Consider the following 21,092-nt stretch of genomic DNA (forward strand, 5'->3'; position numbering starts at 1 on the left):
TGTGGGACGATTTAAGGTTTTCTGAGTCTGATTTTCTGATTCTGATATGAACACATGTACCTAGTGAGCAACTGTTTCGGTTTTGAGCCATCATTCCTCTGCTGTGAAAACTCGACAGTATTTCTGTCATGTCATTTTTTTTTGCATTTGATCAAATCTTTGCGGAAACAAAGTGTGAGTCGGCTTCCTTTTAGCAGATGTGAAAAACACGGTGTTTATATCGCTATGTGTTGACAGTGACAAGTCATTGTTTTTTTTTCTCTAGTCGTTGTAAATACAAATTCTTTGAAGTACCAGAAATGGCAGACTGCTTCAATCAAATCAAATTGGTTTCCAAATCATTGGGGGAAAAAGTATAATTAAGGCATGTTGTTGAAGTGTTCTTCCATAGAATAAAACTCCAAACGCATCCTTGAAGAAGTGATTGCACTTTTTCACGATCACTGAGCAACTTTTCTTGACCAAAGCAATGTTGTCTGCAGTGACACCAGTCATTGCAATGAGTCCAGCAGTGGTCAGTGTGATCAAGGACCAGCAGTTGACTTTACCCTGTGTACTGTTGGCTGGCAATCCACTGCCCGAGAGACAGTGGTTGCACAACTATGGCCTTGTAAGTACAGCACATCCTTAATGAATATAAGTTAAACATAAGTTGAAAAGTTGTCCTGCACGTGCTATAAATTTGCCATTTTTAGGTGACCTCAGATGAGTATTTGACTGTCCGGAAGGATGGCAGTCTACACATTGAGCGAGTTCAGCTGGACGACGCCGGTGACTACACATGCTTGGCTGAGAGCCCTGTTGGGGCCACCAATCACACCACAGCTGTAAACGTCCATGGTACTGTACAAAGTGGACACGCCACTTAACAACAAACAAACAATGTATGCCAATATATGTATTTATATTACATCATGGCAGTATACTGCATCACAGTTTCGAGGTTTTAATTTCTGCCACAGCCTTTTTGTGAAGAGTTTGTCTGTGTTTGTCTTGCGTGTGTGAGATTTCTCATATTCCAGCTTCCTCACACAATTGACCCAATTGAGAAACAGTCATTTTGTATACGGTGTAATGTGACAGTAACTTATTGGTGAGTGAATTTTCGGTCAAGACTATAATTTTACAATGACACACTATACAACATACTTACATGCATCTCCACAACATAAAACATGCATTAATTGTGCCCACACTCTGTTTTACATTCTAAACAGTTATTTAAGATAAACAACAATAAATCAAAGCACTGTACCATTTCATCTCAAACTGATTTAACTCCTAATCAATGAAACCCTCATTATATCAGCATGGGGTATACTAAACTAAACAAATGTAGAGTCGTTAGCAAAAAACATATACAGTAAAGTCTCGTTATGTCGATATTCAAGGGAGTCCGAAAAAATATCGATATAACCGGGACTATCGATATATCAGACCCTGTTTGCATGTAATTTTCTCCGTGCGTGCATAGAAATAGTATCGATATAACCGGGACTATCGATATATCCGATATCGATATAACGAGACTTTACTGTATTGTCATTTTACCATCAAGGAGAAAGGTACATTGTTTTAATATTACCATTAAACTTAGAATCACGGTAGTTAGAGTCAACTTTATTTATTTTTTTTCGAATTGTCATAAAATGCAATACATGCTTCATTATCTAATGAAACCAAAGACCAAAACCTGTTTTTGCTGCACTGTAAATTAGGCAAGCTGTACAGAGTGAGGCTTGAAGACTGATGACAATTGTCGACATCACAGGTGTCAAAGTCAAGCCCCGGGGGCCAAATCCGGCCCGCCACATCATTTTTTTCAGCCTGCGAAAGCAAATCAAACTTGTGACATTCCATGATGATCCTAACCAAAATTTCAAGATTTTTGGATGTAAACCACAATAACAGTCATTATTCTTGACTTCAGATTTGAAAACTAGTTATTCATTAATTTGTTGTGCGCTCTATATGTAATACATATGTGAAGGGGATTCAACATTCTAAGGGCTTCCCCAAATTCATAACGGCTCTCGAGAGGTAACCATAACTACAATGTGGTCTGCGGCAAAAAATAACCTCTGGTCTACATCCTTCAACAATCAGTATGCAGAACAAAATGCACTGTTAAAAAAATAAAATACAATCTGTGAAACAGTGAATCTGTGAAAGGTGTCGGAAGGGTTCACTGCAATGTGATATGCCAGTATCCCGATCTCTGGAACACAGAACAAATCAGAAATCAGGCCTAAAGTGTCTCCTGGTCTTAAGTCAGTCATAGGCACATCATATCATTTTCTTTCGTCAGATTTATTTTCATTATTTTATTATTTATTTGTTTTAAAAAAAGATCCGATATGTCAGTGGTCTCAAGAAATGTAGTACATGACAAGAGAAAATAAAATTGGGTTGCGATCAAGGGATGGAAACAAGATGGGAAAAAAGGAAAATGTATTCCCTTTGCCAAGTTTTCACTGAAGGAAAAGACATTCTGCCGATGCTTCTGAGATGCAAGATATCCTAGTAATGTTAAAATAGTTTATCCGCAATGTCTTTCCAACTTTGTTTTTGCTGCTAGTGATTCCATCCATTCAACATGGCCCTCAAGTGTTCAACACGATTGAGGGAAAACCGATCTCTCTGCCCTGCCGTGCCAGCGGGATGCCTACACCTGAGATCACCTGGTCCAAGGTCTGGAATGGTATTTGCATAATTTCCTTATGTATATGTGGAAAATGTAAAAAGTTCACGCTACAGTGATATCACATCATGAAAGTAAGACATTTAAGTGGAAGGATCCACTGGAGATTTCCTCATCTCAAACAAGTTGTTGACACAAAAGTCAACAATACATGAGCCCACGACTAGAAAAAAAATGACTTGATGAGTTATTGAGATCTTTGATCTCAAAAACCCATCTTGAGCAATGATTACACCAGGGGTGCCCAAACCTTTTTGACCAAAGAGCTACTTATCGATCAGCCAACCTCTTGCGATCGACCTGTTACCGCACACGTGCAAATACACACACACTGACACACGCATTCAATGATGAGCAACAGTTGACGCAGGGGCATTCTACGCAGCCCCTGCAGCTTAACCATCGTAGCTCATGCATGCCATTCTCCCGCCCACTGTGAATTGTACATGAAGCAAACTCTAAATGAAAATAATGATAATGATAAAGGATAGCGGAAGAGCTCTCATCACAAGCTATAATTGCAGATTGTCGAGCTCCTGTTCGGGTGACGCAAGTCGCGCTCCACGATACAGTAAAATTGAGTTTTTTTTATACAGTATTTACTTTTTGTGGAAGTGCGCCCGATATAATGATCAGGCTGCAGTGTGCATTAACACAAAAAATATATATTTATTACAAACATGCACAAAAGCGCCCAAATGCTTGTTTTTATTTTATTTTTTTCGCCCATACACCCTTCGCAATCGACCTTGGACCAGTTGATCGATATAGACGTAATGGGCACCCCTTCATAAGATATTGCATGTGTATGTTCAATATCTCAAACTCCACTTGAAGAGTTCCTGGGGTTTTGGAGTCCCATAACTTGAAATAGACTCTGGAATTTCAATATTCCGTAATGGTTCAATCCCTGCATGTCTGTGTGAGGCCACATGATTGTTCTCCATGTGTTTGGACCATTAAACTACCTGGGTGACTGTAAACTAGCTTGCCTGGACCACGGCATATTGACATGTGTGGCGTTTTTCCGAATTCAAATGTCATGCACTAAATGTAAAATTGGTAAAAGGAACACAATTAACGCGGCGCCCCATACTCAATAAGTATACGGTGTAATCAATTACAGAAAATGTTCCCCTGCTTTTTTTTGTGGGGTTGTTTGACATTTTTTAATCACATTTCTTTTTATTTGAATGTTGGTTTTAATAATTTGAGTAGCAGGTGCTTCCATCCATTCTTTTGTGCTCTATTTTAAAGGGTGGGGAGCCTGTACACTTGGGTGGTCCAGCCTTCTCCTTGGACTCTGACGGCAGCTTGTTCATTGCCTCACCCTCTGGAAATGAGACAGGAGAGTTCCTCTGCACAGCTGCCAATGCTGCTGGTTACATCACACGAAAAGTCCAGCTAACTGTCTTTGGTAATGCTTTTGCAAAAAGAGAGGCTTTCAACTATAACACACTTATAGCATCACTTTTCCTAAATTTTGGGCAAACCACAAATGCTGCAGACAATGATTCAAGAATATGTTTTAAATCATATTGTTAGATGTATTCTTGTGAAAACTCTTGAGAAAATAATTGGTGGTATTTATGAAGCCATTACAATGATGCATCCAGACCAAGGGTCGACAACTTAAAATGTTGAAAGAGCCAAAAAAGAAAAACAAATCTGTTTGGAGCCTCACAAAATAAAAGCCTTACAATGAAGGCAACACATGCGGTATGTTTCTACATTAGCTATATTAGCCTACTATCAAAATCACTAAGTAGTCGACAAATACATAACGAGCTATTATGATTCAATGTTCTTTCCCCTGCTGTGCATCGTGTGCCGCAGGCTTACAATAATGAATGGCATTTTTGTGATTGATCAACAAATTAATCTTCAGCGTTTGTATTTCCCAGTACGCCCAAGGTCCAATACTGGTGGTGGCACAGGCTCTTTTGACCCAACAAGGATGTCAGTGATTGAGGGTGAGGATGCAATTTTACTATGTGAAGTACATAGTGTCCCCCCTCCGTCCATTAGCTGGGCCAGGGAGAGACAACTCATCTCTCCTTATTCGCCAAGGTAAAACATTATTGTTTTAACCACACACACACAAACAAACACACACACACACACACACACACACACACACACACACACACACACACACACACACACACACACACACACACACACACGCATTTCAAAGTCAAGCTTTATTGTCAAATATGCTAATATGCATGACATAGCACAGATGAAATTACTGTCCTCTCCGACCCAGCGTGCAAGGCACTTATAATGACTTTGACAAACATAATAAACACGAAAACATCAATTTGCAGAGAGAGAGAGAGAGAGAGGAGCCGCTGCGTGTTTACGCGCCGCCATATTGGAAAAAAACAAAATAACAAATATAACATTTACACACACACATATCCATCCATTTATCCAACGAGAGAGAGACAGAGAGAAAAATAGAGAGACAGAGAGAGAGGGAGAGGCAGGGAGGGGGAGATTTTCTGTGGACAAACAATATGATGAAACATTTACCCCATTTTCCGGTGGAGGGGGAGGGCGGTCAAGAAGGAGAGAGTGAGGGATAGATAAATAACATACATAACTCTTTGAAACATGGCACCCATACAATAAGTAATCTTTAGTAAAGCTGTTTTATTTACATTATTAAATTACATTGTCAGATGTGTACTTGGTATGCGGACTATTTAAATTCATATTCATGCCGCATTTAATGAGTTAACTGGCTTTACGGTAAATGTCCATGTGCTGCTTTCAGACACAATCAGCTCCCCTCGGGGTCGCTGAAAATCTTTGAGACCAAAGTGTCAGACAGTGGACTCTATGTATGCTTTGCCTCCAACATTGCTGGAAATCTGACTCAAGCCATTAAACTTAATGTTCTGGGTAAGTTTGTGTTCACCCATTCAGCTGCAGTTCTAGCAAATAAACCATTTTACATTGTTAATTGAATATTCAGTCAAAGTATATTTGTCAGTGATACAGAAACATATTAATTCCAGAGTGCGAGGTTGTCTCATTATTTTGAATTAATATCCAGGTGTTGTACACACCTCATGACAAAAAAAATGTTCTTCGCTTAGAGTAATTACTTCCGTCTTCTATAATAATAAAGTCTTCCCTGAAGAGTAAAAATTCTTACAGCTGATAGGTGGATGTACTTTCATTTATATGATTATTTTTTAAATTCCCTGAAAGCTTTTCATAGTATGTGTGTCCAGAAATTTTTGATGAAATTGTATAAGTAGCACACAGGTTCAGATGGGACAAATAAAGTTTGAATATTGACCTCTACCCATCAGTGCCTCCTAATATCCAGGCGGGTCCCAAGGTTATGAAAGTCCAGATGGGTCATCCTGTCGAGCTTCTGTGCATCGTGCAAGGTGTACCAAAGCCCGTCGTATCATGGTCAAAAGACGACGGCAAGACATATCCAATATCCCCTGATGGTAGTCTCACTTTGGGCCCAGTGGGGTTGGAAGATGAAGGAATTTACTCGTGTACAGCAGTCAACATTGCAGGCAGAGATGAATCTCAAATCCAACTACTAATACAAGGTTACTTTCAAATATTACTTCCTGTATATCAGCTGATGTTGTATCTAAGATGTACTTACGAATGTCACAGGTCTGTTTCTTGTTTGAAAACACATAATATGCCTGATTTGAGTATGATAAAGAGAACATGCTTTGGTCAATTTTGCTAACTGTTTGGCCATGGAAGGTCTTTTTTTATTTGTTGTGGTGCATAAGTGTCCCTGTGTTTATTTGCAGTTCCCCCGGTGGTTGAAGTTTTGGAGCCCCCATTCAATAGTCACTTACAGGAGAGAATTGCAAATCAACGAATTGCCTTCCCCTGCCCAGCCAAAGGTACATCACCGTAATCGGCTATGGTTATTCATTCACTAATCATGTGTGTGGTTAAAGTGCATAAGTATCTCAAGTACAGTTGACCTATTTTTCTACCCTTGTCGCTGCAGGAGTTCCCAAGCCGGTCATTCGATGGTTACGTAACGGCCAGGAACTTATTGGTAACGAGCCCGGTGTGTCTATTCTGGAGAATGGCACAATGTTGATTCTGGCATCTTTATCGCCGCTGGATGAGGGGGAGTATGTCTGTGCTGCTGCTAATGATGCTGGGTCCACAGAGAGGAAGTATCAGCTCAAAGTCAATGGTGGCTGACCCAATTAATTTGATCATTACAGTTCTTTGAAAATCTGACCTGATTGCATCTCCTATTAAAATCAAACCTAATGTTTCCCAGTTCCTCCAACACTCCGTGGCAGTCACACATCAGGAAACTTCTCAGTGGTTCAGAACCACCCCACCAATTTGGCCTGTGATATAACAGGAAGCCCGATGCCAGTCATCACTTGGTACAAAGATGGAATTCTAGTAAGTAAAATAAACCTGCATAAACTCAACAGTGTCATATTTTATATTTTGTACCTTCATGCAATACAATACATTACAATACATATTAATTTATGTAGCGCTTTAACAACAGCTGAAGCTGCAACAAAGCGCTTAACATGGATAGGTATCATATACAAGAAATAAAACAGTCACAAACTTAGTAGAAAGAGCCACGGAGTGAAACCATGATCAAGTCGGAATCATGCTGATTTGAATGCCAAGTGAGTTTTGAAGATGGGCAGCGAGGGGGCTTGCCAAACTTTCAGTGGCGGGGTGCAACGGGTCTTGAAACCTGACTGAAAGACCTCCACGATGTTATGTTCATCCGAGAAAGATTTCAACTGCATGTGCACCAGTTTTTCAATCAATTTTAGATGAAAGGCAGTTTGGAAAACAGTCCTAAAATTTGACAATACATATTGATCAAGACCAGGTTTCTTGATCAGAAGAGATGCTGCTGTTAATAATGGCTTAAACCAGGCATGGGCAAACTACGGCCCGCGGGCCACATACGGCCCGTTAGGCTTTTTAATCCGGCCCGCCGAACTTGCCCAAATTATAGTACAAACAGTGTCTAAAACTCATGACAAAAAGTTAGCAAACAACAGGGCAGATAACTGAAAAGTTGGCTGCCCCATTTTTCACAACTTGAAGCACAATGAGACAACTAATCACATTAAAAAACATTGTAACAAAGCATAAAGTTTATTCTAAAATCAAGAATGCACCTACTACAAATGCTACCTTGCTTAATTTACGGTAAATGTGCATGGCTGTAGATTTTGCTGCAGTAGTCGATTGTCATTGCGGTGCACAATGCAACGTTTGCATTGCTTCCTACGAGCCACTCAGCCCCTTTCATAAGTCTCACATACCCTTTACAGTCACGGTTTAATGTAAATTTACGTTTTTTAGCGTCACATATGTTGTTAGCTTCTTTTGAATCTTTCTTCTGGTCTGAGGTTCTGTGCATCTATTTTGGAAAATGACATGCAATTGTACGACTTTATAACGCTTGCGAAAGTCCGGAAGAAAGAAGCAGGCTTCTGATTGGCTGCCGTGCCGAGTATGCAAATTTCAACTGCAGGTAGTCTATGTTTGTGTGCTCGGCGACGGTACACGTGTATTGTTTGCGCGTGAAGGCGAGGGCGTCAGTGAGGAGTTTGTTGAGCGTGCGGTCAGGACAAACCATCTATGATTTGGCGGAATTTAACACAAGTAGGTATTATTGAGCTTGAATATTTCATTGTGTAATAATATGTTTTGAATTTTGAAAGTGATTCAATTTTTCAATAAATGTTGATTTCTTTAACTTTGCCCCTTCGATGGAAACTTATTATATTATTATAACTTGATAAATCACAGTGCATGTTATTTTAATCTATTTCCATTTCCTCCTCCAAGTATCTGCGAAATAGTATGTAAACGCCATATTAACTGACAAATTTATTAACTGATCAGGGATATTTTTCACATTTGAAAGACAGTTAATAAATTGGGTTGTAGTGTTCTTACTGTGCTATGAGGTTTGTACATACTACATTTAAAGGACAACCGGCACACCGGTTGAACAAATTAACATCATACAAATATTTTAACAACATACTGAAGTTTATTTTATTTATTTTATTTATTGTTTTTTATATGTGGAAAAAAGCATAATAGACTCTATAAATCATGGGCTGTATTGTTAATTTGTAGCATGTCCTTTTGTTGCTTTTTTTAATCAATGCTTCATAATCTATCTTTTTTTTCAGGTAGAGGCGAGTAAGAATATTCAGATTGTTGATAAGGGGAAAACCTTACAATTACTGAAGGCAGCCACTGCAGATGCAGGCAGCTATACCTGTAAAGCCATCAACATTGCTGGCAGCATAGAAAAAGAAATTTTTGTGAATGTACTGGGTGAGTAAAAGCAGATCAATCATACGGAAACTAAAGTGCAGTTTATTAATTGGGCATCACAAAGCCCAATTCTGGGATCTGGGATCTTGCTTAAAATCTTGGCTGAAGGTGTGCATCTTTCCCAGACAGGATGGAGAGTATGATATTGTGATTGTGGGGGGTGAATGATTCATTAACCATATGTCCTCTGTGTCGCAGTCCCACCCACCATTGCGGGGTCCGATTCTCCCCAAGATATGTCTGGAATTCTTAAACAAGAGATCAGGTTGGAGTGCAAAGTAAAAGGAGTGCCATTTCCCACGATCCAATGGTACAGGGATCGAAGGTTTGTATCCCTAAATCATATGAATGGTCAATGTGAACGGAGACCTTTTTTAACGATTCCTTTTCAAGCTACTTTATGTGTTTAGGCTGGTGTTTCTTGGGGATCCAAACTTGGAGGTCATGGACCATGGTCAAGTGTTAAGAATAAAGAGTGCTCGTCTCGGAGACCAGGCGAGGTATCAATGTAGCGTCATGAATACAGCTGGCAAACAGTCCAAGGACTTCAATCTCAAGGTGTATGGTGAGTGTTGAACTAAAAAATTGGGATCAGCCATTCCCATTGTTTTCTTGTTCATAATATGGTAGCACAAAATATTTGGTAAAATGTCTCAACAGCTCCAATATACAGTAAAGTCTTGTCATATCGATATTCTCGGGATTCGGAAAAAATATCGATATAACCGGACTATCGATATATCCGATCCTGCGGCAAGTAAATTTTCTCCTTGCATTCATAGAAATAGTATCGTAATAAGCAGTACTATCGATATAACCGATATCGATATAACGAGACTTTACTGTAGTTATACATGGGTATGATATAAAAATATGTGTGGTGTACGTCTCCAAAGAACAATTTACTCAATTTGCTCAAGGTTTACATAGATTGGATTGGATTGGATTAGCCTTTATTAGTCTCGCAGTGGATAGATTTACATTTCACAGCAGCAAAGTTATGGAAGGAAGAGGAAAAGAAACGAAGAAGTAGCAAAACGAAATCCACGAGCTGCTTGAAAGGCACCCACTCTTGTGCACCATCGTGAAATCAAAATCAGAAGAAAAAACTAAATAATAATGACAACACTAAGACACAGTCATTCAATCTTCAGCACATTCTGCACCCTCTTTGTTGTATGAAGCAGTTCTCGATGAAAGAGGAGAGGATCAAAGCGTCCTTTTCACCAATGGATCTGGGATGTCATGGTGAAATGTGCCCGTCTGCTACAAGCTAAATGTTGAAAGCAAACACGAAGCTGTAGAATCCATTGACGAACGAGATTGTCTCATATCTCCTGTCCCATGTAAATCCGCTTCAATTCCAAGCCGCAACAGTTCCACATACGCATCGGCACTCTGCGCTGACGCTTCTTCTCATCGCGGGCTCCTCAAGCCATGCTTCCATCCAGCCCCAGACTCTCCAACAGCACCCACCTTTTCACTGAATAAAGTGGGGCTGTGGAAATGCTGCCCATCACAGATGCAAAAGAAGCACAATCACCCTCGAGCTGTCCAGCGATGACAGTCAAATGGCAACATTATTCCTCCCAATCAAAAACAGTGGTGGCATATTCGTGCTGCCGAAAAGGCGCAACTCCTCGGCACAGTGTCCTCCTTGATGAATGTCGTGGCCAAAAATGCTGGAAACCAATCCATATCCATTCTCATACCTGGGTACCATCCAGTATACACCGACTATCACGAAATGGCAAATCAATCAAGTCAAACGAGTTCGCCGCGGTAGCTTGTATCTCGTTATTGTTTTATTTCCGTTGCAAATGAAGCGAGCGGTTTGATGCTACTGTGCGCATGCGTCTGCCGCCTGCGGATTTCCCATTGCATCATCATTCCGATCACACGTGAGCAAAGCGAAAGCAGAGACACTTGTTGTCTACTTGCAGGTGAAGATGAATTTACCCTGGCAATTGTTAAATATACGTATATGCTCATGTCAGCAAAGAAGGTGTGGCGGCACAGGTGCGCACCGCGACTTTGATGGGAATCTCAGCCTGACACTTTTCCCACGCTTGGACAGTATAAAAGAGCAGCCGTCGCGGGACAGCAGCAGAGAATATCTCAGACACAGACACACACGCAACTCCCAGAGACCTGCTCAGCATCGGACGGAGTTTCACAGCACGACTTGCTCGAGTCCACGCCACGATCAAGCTCTGCGAGACATCTGCGCGTCACTTCCCTGGGAAATTTGACAACCTCCATTCAACAAACAAAGAGATTTAACAAACTCTTTAAAGGCCACAGTGGCATACAATAGAGAACACTTGAGTAATTAAGATACACTTGTAATTTCATCATTTATTAAGAATATGTACAGGATGATATAATGAAACACATGTACAATATAACGTGTTAAACTACATAAATAACAGTGGCGTGCAGTCAGGGGAGGCAGGTGAGGCAGTGCCTCACTTGTCATCATGGAAATATCAAATGAAAAAATAAATTAAACAGTTGTATTTATTTAGTGATTTGTACTTTAAAGTTATTTTCTATTGAACCGCACCATTTTTGGAATTTTTTTTCAAAATCGCAGAATTTTCACATTTACCCTTCAAATACTGAGTAGAGATGAGCGGTGAGGCAGCAGCCGGCTGAGCCTCACCATGGATTGCGCAATCACGATGCTAACTGTGCTGGCTTGCTCTGCAGTGAGACCGCATTGCTCTCCCTTTGCATATTGCAATTATAGTGTTCAAACACTTTTAGTATATGAACTAAATTTCTACAGTTTAGCTGGCGTATATAATGTACAGTCACTGTACATAATAAACACTGTACGACAGTGTTTATTATGTACAGTGACTGTACAATAATACATAATAATAGTAATAAACACTGTACGACAGTGTTTATTTTATTTTATTTTATTTTAATCAAAACTGTGCATAGGTGAGGCACACAGTTCTCCTGCCTCATGACAGGGGGTGCTGCTGATTACAGATTCTTCTAGCGCCTCCTCGGCTGCAGAATAATAGAATTCGTGAGAACAAGCGACAGTAAACAGTTAGCAAGTTAAGTGCAACCATCCAGTCATTTTTTCATGTTGCTTGGCCTTATTTTCAGAATGGAGGATTACATATCTAAATTGAAAGAAATAGGGAGACTTTTAAAACTGAAGAAAGATAAGGAAGGCTTCTACAAAGAAGTTATCAATGCCTTTCTTCAGAAGGAGCGGCGCATGGACTTCATTTATAAGTAAAGGTAACACGATAATCACGTTTTTTTAATTCTTTTTTTTCTATGCTACAGTTTATCTAAAGAATGCTGACATGACATTTTAAACAAAACACGTTAACTGTTGCCAATCAAATGGTGAATAAGCTACTCTGTAGAGTTCATATGTTTGTAAATCTGACTGTGAGGACGTCAGTGCCTCACCTGCCACGAACCTCACCGCACGTCACTGATAAATAAACACGTTTGAAAAAAATATGGTGTAAGATTATTTTGTATCTTGTAAGGGAAAATACGACAGTTTATAAGGGCATAGAGCCATGGAGGTTGACAGGTATGCGTTCTACACGATGCACAACAACACAAAGTGACAAAAGAAAATACAAAACAAAATAAGCCAGTCTCGTGAGAGTACTTGTTGACGGCTGCCTACTCGGGCGCCATCTTGGACTTCAGACAGGCTGATTTTAACCATTGAAAGTGCGCCTAAAATATTGTCATGAATTTGGTCAGACATAAATATCCTGCGTCAAGTGACATGTTTTTTTTTTGTTTTCTTTTTAATTCCAAGTTCCCCCATCCATCAGAGGTGGTAACCAAACAACACAAGTTACCGCCCTGGTGGACACAGTCGTCACGCTTGAGTGTGAAGCACGGGGAGTGCCACTCCCTATCATCACCTGGTTCCGAAAGGGAGAGGCCATCCTTTCCAGTCACCAGTCTCAGTATGTAGAGCAGGGGCGTTTCCTAAAGATCCTTCGGGTGCAGGCGTCGGATGTCGGACAGTACACCTGCAAGGTGACCAGTGTCTTCGGGACTGCTGAAAAGAGCTTTGAGCTTGATATCTACTGTAAGAAATATTTACGATGACTTCCTTCAGATTTATATTAACCTTACACTTTCACTTCATGGGTGTCAGAGTGAAGATTTGATGTATTTTAACAATTATTACACTTTTTTCTACTGATTCATATTTTACAGTGCCTCCATCCATAGCAGGAGGACAGACGGAAACTTCTGAAAGAAAGGTGACTCTAAGTAAGCCTCTCATCTTAGAATGTGAGGCTGGTGGCTACCCTCCCCCTTCCCTCACCTGGCTGAAGGACGGCGTTCCAGTCCAACACGGAGACAGTGTGCGAGTCCTTGACCAAGGGAGGAACATTGAAATCATGTCAGCCATGTTGTCAGACTCAGGGCGCTACGTTTGTGTGGCAACCAGCATTGCCGGGGAGGCAGAGGTCACGTATGACGTCAGAGTTGTGGGTATGCACAAATATCTGTGTGGAAGTATAAATGGGACATACATCATATTCTGTAAAATACTATTTGGATTTATTTATTGTACAATAATGCATTTTTAATGAGTGGGTTATATTAATGTAAGCAGAATTCTTGATGAGAGAGAAGTGCTAACCCAATAGCGATATTCAGTGATAGTATCCATTTTTTTAAACATGCTTGCAGTCTCCTTTAATGATCCCAATTTACCATAAATGACAACCAAGCAGGTGCATGTAAACATACTTGTTATACTTGCTGATTTTGACAAGCTAAACACAACCCCATTTTAGAGGCCAAATAAACAACCACATAGAAAAAAAAATAGCTTAATAAACCATAACATCTATTGATCCATTTTCTGATCTGATATATCCTCACAAGGGTCGCGAGGTGTGCTGGGCCTATCCGAGCTTTCTTCGGGTAGTAGGCAGAACACACAAAAACGAATTATTCATGCTCAAACTCAAACCTTGATACAATATAAAGAGTTCCACTAACTTGCTGTGCACATTTTTGAAATGCGGGAGTACCTGGAGAAAGCCCACACAGGCATGAGGAGAATTTTGCAAACTCCACACCGAGAAACCGCATCCAGGAAACAAAGACAGACAACCAATAATGAAATAATTAAAATCTTCATCATGGTCACTTTGCAAATGCAACTTACAATATTTGTATTTTCTAAGTATTGCAACCTGGAAATTTGATTGTTTTAATGCTTTCAGTGCCGCCTTCAATTAATGGAGGAGACGAGATGACGGACATCACCATAATTGTCAATAGCCCTCTGGAGCTGGAATGCCAAGCTACTGGGACACCTCCACCTGCAGTAACGTAAGACCTCGGGGCAGTTTTTTTTTTTCACTTGTTACACAGAACTAACAAAGTCATTGTTAAAATCTCCATCGTCAGGTGGTATAAAGATGGACAGTTAGTCAGACATGGTGAAGGGCTGCGACTTGCAGCCAATGGCTGGCGACTGATTATCCCGCATGCTCAAGTGTCTGACTCGGGTCGTTTTCAGTGTGTGGCTACCAATGAAGGAGGAGACCAAGAAAAGCATTTCAATGTAGTTGTACAAGGTAATACTTACTCAAATGGAAACAAAGCATAATGTTGTCTATTAAGTATGTTGTTTACATACTGTAATGAAAAAGGGTGCACTCGAAATGTATACTGCATTAAAGGACAACTGAGTGTAAATAATAGCCATTTAAAGGACAACCGACGTCTCCGGACAAGTTGTGTCCATAATTTGTAAAATGGCTTCACATGACTTCTCCTGTGTGTATTTTACAAAGATTCCATCGCTGAACATTCAGGAAGTCTTGTTTTTGAGTTGGTGACGAGTCCTCACGTTACGTCATGAAAGGACCCCCCCCCTGACCGACAAAAAGACACATTGTAGCAGTCCTTCATCACGTCAATATATTTTGCTGTACTGTTTATCTGAAAACATTGATGTTACATCCAAAAGCCGCCAGCAGAGGGAGTCCAAGCTCCATGAAAGGAATCTATCAGCTTGTGGAAACGGGAGCTTGTCGCCATTTTTGGGTGCGACATTCCCCCCTGCCCGTTTGCCTCAAAATGACACGGAATAAATTATTTAATCGATTGCAAACATGCATGCTTTCCTCTTCAGAACTATTTGAATCATATTCATAACTGGATGTGTAACAAGAAAGCATATTATCGGAATCTGAAGCCATTATTTTTATTCTCCAGCAATGCAAGACGTCTTGGCGTGATGTCACGAATTGGGGGCGGGACTTTCTGAAAATGCCCAATTCACAGCTCAATTTTTTGGCAGATTTTGGACACTTAAGTCATTTGTATTGGTGTTTTGCATTTCAATAAAAATATCATGCTGCGTGTTTTGGGTATTTTAGATGCTATAAAACGTTTTTCTGATGTCAGTTAAAAAACAAAAAAGTGATGTTGGTTGTCCTTTAAATATTTGGGTGATTATTTAGATTTGCTTTTCCTTTTCAGCTTTGTCCAATTTTCATTCTTTCCCTGTTCTACAAAATGGTCAATGACTCTCCCCTGTGAACTATTTCAGTTCCTCCATCGATTCGTTCGACTGGGACTGCTGAGCGTGCGGTTGTTCAGCACAAACCAATCAATCTGGAGTGTATCTCAAGTGGCATCCCTGCGCCAATCATTACCTGGCTTAAAAATGGGCAACCTGTTGATACATCGCAGGAGCACTTAAAGGTTGATGAACTGATTGTTTGAGGATGACCAAGAGTCATTATTTTATTTCAAACAAATGTTTTAATGTGTTGTTTTTATTTAGAACAAAATGTGTTTTTTTTAAACACATGTTCTACTGTATGCTTATTTCACGAGCACAGCAAAGGATGACCCATATAACAATGCTGCCTTATGTCATGTTATCAAATGAGGCACACCATTACACCACATCTGTCATTTCTAGAATCATTGGGTCAACAGACATTGAGAATTATTCTGCCTCGTGGTTCAAGGGTCTGCTCATGTCTAAGACTGTGTCAAAGGATCACATAGGAAAAGCTAACTTTGCTCTTATTTGAGTACAATCTACTCTTAAAACAATAACTTTAGCGGCCATTTTAACTGATTCTCCTCTATGCTCTGTAATGGAGTGAACATTGTACGGTAAAACAAAGCAGCATGTACAAAAACATCTCAATATTCATTATGTACCCACACCCTTTTTTCAAACAATCTTCTAAGCAGAGCTTGAAGTGTGGGAGGAGGCATGGAAAAAGGGAGAAAGAAACCATTTATAAGTCCAACCTGGTTGGTTTCACCACGACTCTCCCAAACGTGGTCTTGGTAGTGGGAGTCGGTGGCAGGTCTGGAAGATTCTCCTGTAGTGGTCCCGCTGATGGTCTCTCTGGATCGGCTCCTGAGGACTGCTCCACTGCATCACAGCCACTCTGCTCAGGCAAAGACCTCATTGGGATAAGATGACGCCGGTTTTGTATGATGGTCACATGGGGTCCCTCCACCCGATATGATCGTGGAGAAGTATGTCTTTCGATGAAGGCTCCTTCCGCTCCTTGGTCCTTAATCCACACACCCTGTCCTGAGTTGAGTCTGACGAGGTTCTATGTCGCGTGTGGGAGCATTGTGCATCTCTTGTCCTCGTCTCTGTTCTTTCCGTATTATGGCTTTACGGTCGAGAATAGCTGGTTGAAGCAGAGCATGAAGGAAAGGCACTCTTGTGCGAAGTGAAGCTGAGATGCACTGTACCCGTTTTTGAGAGGGGTAGCGCAGTCCACGAATATGGCTGGATAGGGGTCATCAGATTTTTTAAAGAGGTTTTTGACCGTCTGAACTGCACATTCTGCCTCATCATTGCCTTGAGGGTATCTTGGGCTACTTGTAAAACCCCATAGGACTCTGGAATTCTTTGAATACTGTTCCGGAAAACTATGGCCCTCCATCCAAAACTAAAAGTTCTGTGATCCCATGGCGTGCATAAATCGATATAAAGTGATTACCTCGTTCAATTTTGTGGAGGCCAATGTGGCTAATTCCTCATTCCTCGACATGTAGTCTACAACCAGCAAGTAGGTCTTGTTTCCGATGATGAACAAATCTACTCCCATGGTCGGCCTGGGTACAGTGATTAAATATTTGGCTCTCTGTGGTTCTGTATCTCCTTGCAGCATGTTTGGCAATTGAGAACCAACTCTTTCAGCTGTTGGCTCAGTCCAGTCCATTATACCGGCCGCGCTCACTCTCTCCACTATACCATACCTTGGTGACCTTCGGGCATTTTAGCGAGAACATCGTTTCTCGTGGTTGAAGGTATCATAGTTTCTGTCCCTTCAGCAGGATTCCGTCGTGGACTGTAAGAAATGCCTGCTCTGTTCTGTTCAGTGAACAGAGTGCCGGTTCATTGGGGCCAGCCTTCTGTCCACAACTGCATCCATCACACGTACACACATGCTGTCCCTCTGCAGCTGCTCTCTTCGCCTTTCTAGGTATTCAGAGGTTGCTGGTATGCGCTCCACCAGCATGTCAACGTAGATGTTCCTATCTTCGAGCAATTCTTTGTCAGCTGGTGTCTCCTCTCTCTCCACGGGAGCTCATGACAGTGTGTCGGCTGTCTACAGGCATTTTCCTGGGATGTGAGAGATTGAGTAAGCATAGCGCATGAGTCGGATTCTGAAGTGTTGTATCCGTGGAGGTAATGCATCCAGGGCTGGAGACCCCTGAAGATTCAGGAGAGGCTTCTGGTCCGTCTCCATCAAGAAATAAGTTCCTGATGAGAAAGTTGCGACACCTCTTTCAGGCCCAGATCAGCCCCAGAGCTTCCTCCACTTGAGCATATATCTGCTCCGTAGGTGTGAGCAACCGTGACACGTGGGCTATTGGCCTGCATTCTTCGTCCCACTTTTGGAGAAGCACTCCTCCCATCCCGTACGAGGACACATCTGCAGACACTTTGCTCTCCCTGTTGGGATCAAACATGGCCAGCACTGGTGTGGACGTCAGCACGTCTTTTAAATCTTGAAAGGCTCATGCCTGGTAGATGCTCCCCACCCAGCAGTTCTTTTTGGACAGGAGGTCATGGACATGCTTCTCTCGATCTGCCAGCCCCCGGCAAAAACCTCCCCAGTTGTTTCAGCATTCCGAGAAAAGTTCTCAACTCTGTTAGATTCGTAGGCTCCGGCATCATCCTTACTGCATCAGTTTTAGCTGGGTATGGCCTGATCCCACTATCTGAGATCATGTGGCCTAGAATTGTCACCTCTGACTTTGACAGTTCACACTTTTTCCGCACCTGATTTCTTGAGCACCACCATGATGCCCGCACACCAGTCTGTTGGCTCTTCGATTCTCTTTATTGCTCCTAGTCGTTCCATGCTGGATTGCTCTTTCTTGACTTTCTCTTATTAACGGCAATGGAATTCTCCTTGGTGTTTTTAATGAGAAAGGTTCCGATCGTTATTTCAGCTTGATGTTGTACGGCTGCTGCATCTTTCCGAGCTCAGTGCATATTTTTGGGTAGTTCTTCTTTAATGACTGCATAGTGACGCTGCCTAGGTGTGCGACGAGCCCTAGCCTGCAGCTCACAGATCTCTCCAGCAAGGCAATATGCACATGACAAGCAATGTAAACATCCTCCATCTGATAGCGCATGTTGAATATAGCACGATTGAAGATGGCATTTTTCTTGACAACAAAGAAGTGTTGGAATCTCCTACGCACTTCTTGGTACGTGCACCGTTAAACCTCCACCAGATTCAACCAGCCTAATCACCCATGCAGTAAATAACGAGCATTCAGGTTACTTGCCAGGCAGAATCTTTCGAATCTCCTGGTCTATTTGTTCTACACCTGCAGTTTTGAAAAGTGGAAGGGCTCTGGCAGCTGGATGTTTAACGCTGCTCACGACCCAGCAGTGATGAAGGGTCCCCCTGCAAGAGGCTTCGTTTGCTGACCAAGCCTCTTGGATAAGAAGCGAAACGTCCGACACCTTCAAAGAAGTACAGATGACGGCTGAAGAAACCTTCTCATCGATGGACCACTCCTGTTCGACTGAGAGCTTGCACAGACCTTATGCAGCACTGTTCAATTCATCATCTAAAAATGGGAAAAGTGTGGCACCACTGAAAATCAACCTGGACATGACTATCTAGCTAAACTGACAGAGCAAGTCAGGAAAAGCAACTAAGCTGACAGAGTAAGTCAGGAAAAGCAACTAAAAAGGCCTGTGTCTCCTCAGGAGACACTTCAAAAATCCACAGCTCAGGTCGTTCAATCTGTCTGCTTCCTGCCGCTTGTTCCGCTTGCCTGCATTCCTTCAGCTGATAGCTGGATTTTTTTTTCTGGACTTCTCCTGAACACTTTATTTCTGTTTTAGATACAGCTGGCTGGGGCCATTTCTTGAACATTTTTCTTTTCAACGTGAGCATTACCTCATGACTAATATTGTGACTAATATTAGCAACAATGCTTGAAAAAATGCCACAAACGCCTGCAGAAATTTTTATTGTACTTTTTTTTACTGTTATTTTCTGGTAGATTTTATGTTAACGTTTTGAAATGTTCTCAATGTATGTTCTTTTTTACGAGCTACTTTTGTCAAGTCTGATTTACCTCTGAGTGTCGTGATGGTGTGTTTGAAGAGGCTTTTTGCAGTTGTGTCCTCACTTGTTTGAACCACAATGATTTGCCTTTTGCATGATACATTCTATATGAATAATGCTTCAAGGCAATGTCTAGAAGTTATATAATCCACAAACCTGGCCTGTATGACAGAATGGCTGGGAAAAAGCAACTGCGGAAAGAATGGCATAAGAAGTCCAGTCTGCCACCACAAACAAGGTGTTTTGGTCAGATAAAAGTTACTTGACTTTAATGCAACTATCGACTACTATCGACTTTAATAAACTATCTCAATCTGGCCTCTCTGACTTTCTCTCCAAAGCCTCTAATATGAGTTGTCCTACTGATATACTCATTCCTGATCCTATCTAACCTGGTCACTCCCAAATAAAACATCAACATCTTCATCTCTGCTCCCTCCAGCTCTGCTTCCTGTCTTTTCTTCAGTGGCACTGTGTCCAGTCCAAACATCATGGCTGGGCTCACCACCGTTTTATATACCTTTCCTTTCATCCTAGCTGAAACCCCTCTATCACACATCACAGCTGACATTTTTCTCTCGCCGTTGCAGCCTGCCTGGACACGCATCTTCACTTCTTTTCCAAACTCTCCATTCTCTGGACAGGTGACCCCTAGTACTTTAAATCATCCATCTTCTTTATCATTTGTCCCTGTAGCATCACAATTGTACCTTGGTTCCTCTCATTCACACACACATATTCCATCTTGCTGCAACTGATCTTCATTCCTCTCCTTTCCAGGGCATACCTCCATCTCTCTAGTTTCTCCCCCACCTGTTCCTTGCTTTCCCTATAGATCACAATGTCATCTGCAAACATCATCGTCCAAGGAGGTTCTTGTCTAACATTGTCTGTCAGCCTTCCCATCACCATAGCGAATAAGAAGGGGCTCAGAGCTGACCCCTGGTGGAGTTCTACTTTTCTCCGCCATTTGTTCCCTGTTCTCGCTACAGATCACAATGTCATCTGCATCTGATTATAGGGCGCACTATTGGCTTTTGAGAAAATGTACCTCCTACCTCCACCTTGAATTCCTCCGTCACACCAACAGCACACCTCACAACTGTCTTACAGTCATGATACATGTCTTGCACCGCTCTGAGTTTTTGAGTTGCTCTGTTGTCATAAATCATAAAGTCTTTCACTATTTAACATTGACGGTAATCAGACGTGTGTGTGTGTGTGTGTGTGTGTGTGTGTGTGTGTGTGTGTGTGTGTGTGTGCGTGTGTGTGTGTGTGTGTGTGTGTGTGTGTGTGTGTGTGTGTGTGTGTGCGCGCGCGCGTGTGTGTGTGTGTGTGTGTGTGTGTGTGTGTGTGTGTGTGTGTGTGTGTGTGTGTGTGTGTGTGTGTGTGTGTGTGTGTGTGTGTGTGTGTGTGTGTGTGTTTGGTTTTGTACACTA

At 41.6% G+C, this 21,092-nt stretch overlaps 1 protein-coding gene across 1 annotated transcript in view; it reads left to right on the forward strand.

The window, feature by feature from the left end:
* The window catches only part of hmcn1 (hemicentin 1), a 106,501-nt gene that overhangs the window by 30,415 nt on the left and 54,994 nt on the right, over positions 1–21,092 (forward strand). The window contains exons 18-35 of the mRNA XM_089001763.1: positions 483–610; positions 696–840; positions 2,579–2,691; positions 3,959–4,118; positions 4,606–4,771; positions 5,484–5,611; positions 6,028–6,282; positions 6,499–6,594; positions 6,705–6,899; positions 6,990–7,120; positions 8,899–9,046; positions 9,245–9,371; positions 9,457–9,611; positions 12,855–13,133; positions 13,265–13,546; positions 14,290–14,398; positions 14,477–14,646; positions 15,627–15,781. Coding sequence (XP_088857889.1) covers positions 483–610; positions 696–840; positions 2,579–2,691; positions 3,959–4,118; positions 4,606–4,771; positions 5,484–5,611; positions 6,028–6,282; positions 6,499–6,594; positions 6,705–6,899; positions 6,990–7,120; positions 8,899–9,046; positions 9,245–9,371; positions 9,457–9,611; positions 12,855–13,133; positions 13,265–13,546; positions 14,290–14,398; positions 14,477–14,646; positions 15,627–15,781 — 2,942 coding nt within the window. The remainder of the gene's footprint in view (positions 1–482; positions 611–695; positions 841–2,578; positions 2,692–3,958; positions 4,119–4,605; positions 4,772–5,483; positions 5,612–6,027; positions 6,283–6,498; positions 6,595–6,704; positions 6,900–6,989; positions 7,121–8,898; positions 9,047–9,244; positions 9,372–9,456; positions 9,612–12,854; positions 13,134–13,264; positions 13,547–14,289; positions 14,399–14,476; positions 14,647–15,626; positions 15,782–21,092) is intronic.

The sequence above is a fragment of the Hippocampus bargibanti genome, linkage group LG07 (assembly GCF_051943395.1).
Source record: "Hippocampus bargibanti isolate YZ-2025 linkage group LG07, ASM5194339v1, whole genome shotgun sequence".
Classification (NCBI taxonomy): domain Eukaryota; kingdom Metazoa; phylum Chordata; class Actinopteri; order Syngnathiformes; family Syngnathidae; genus Hippocampus; species Hippocampus bargibanti.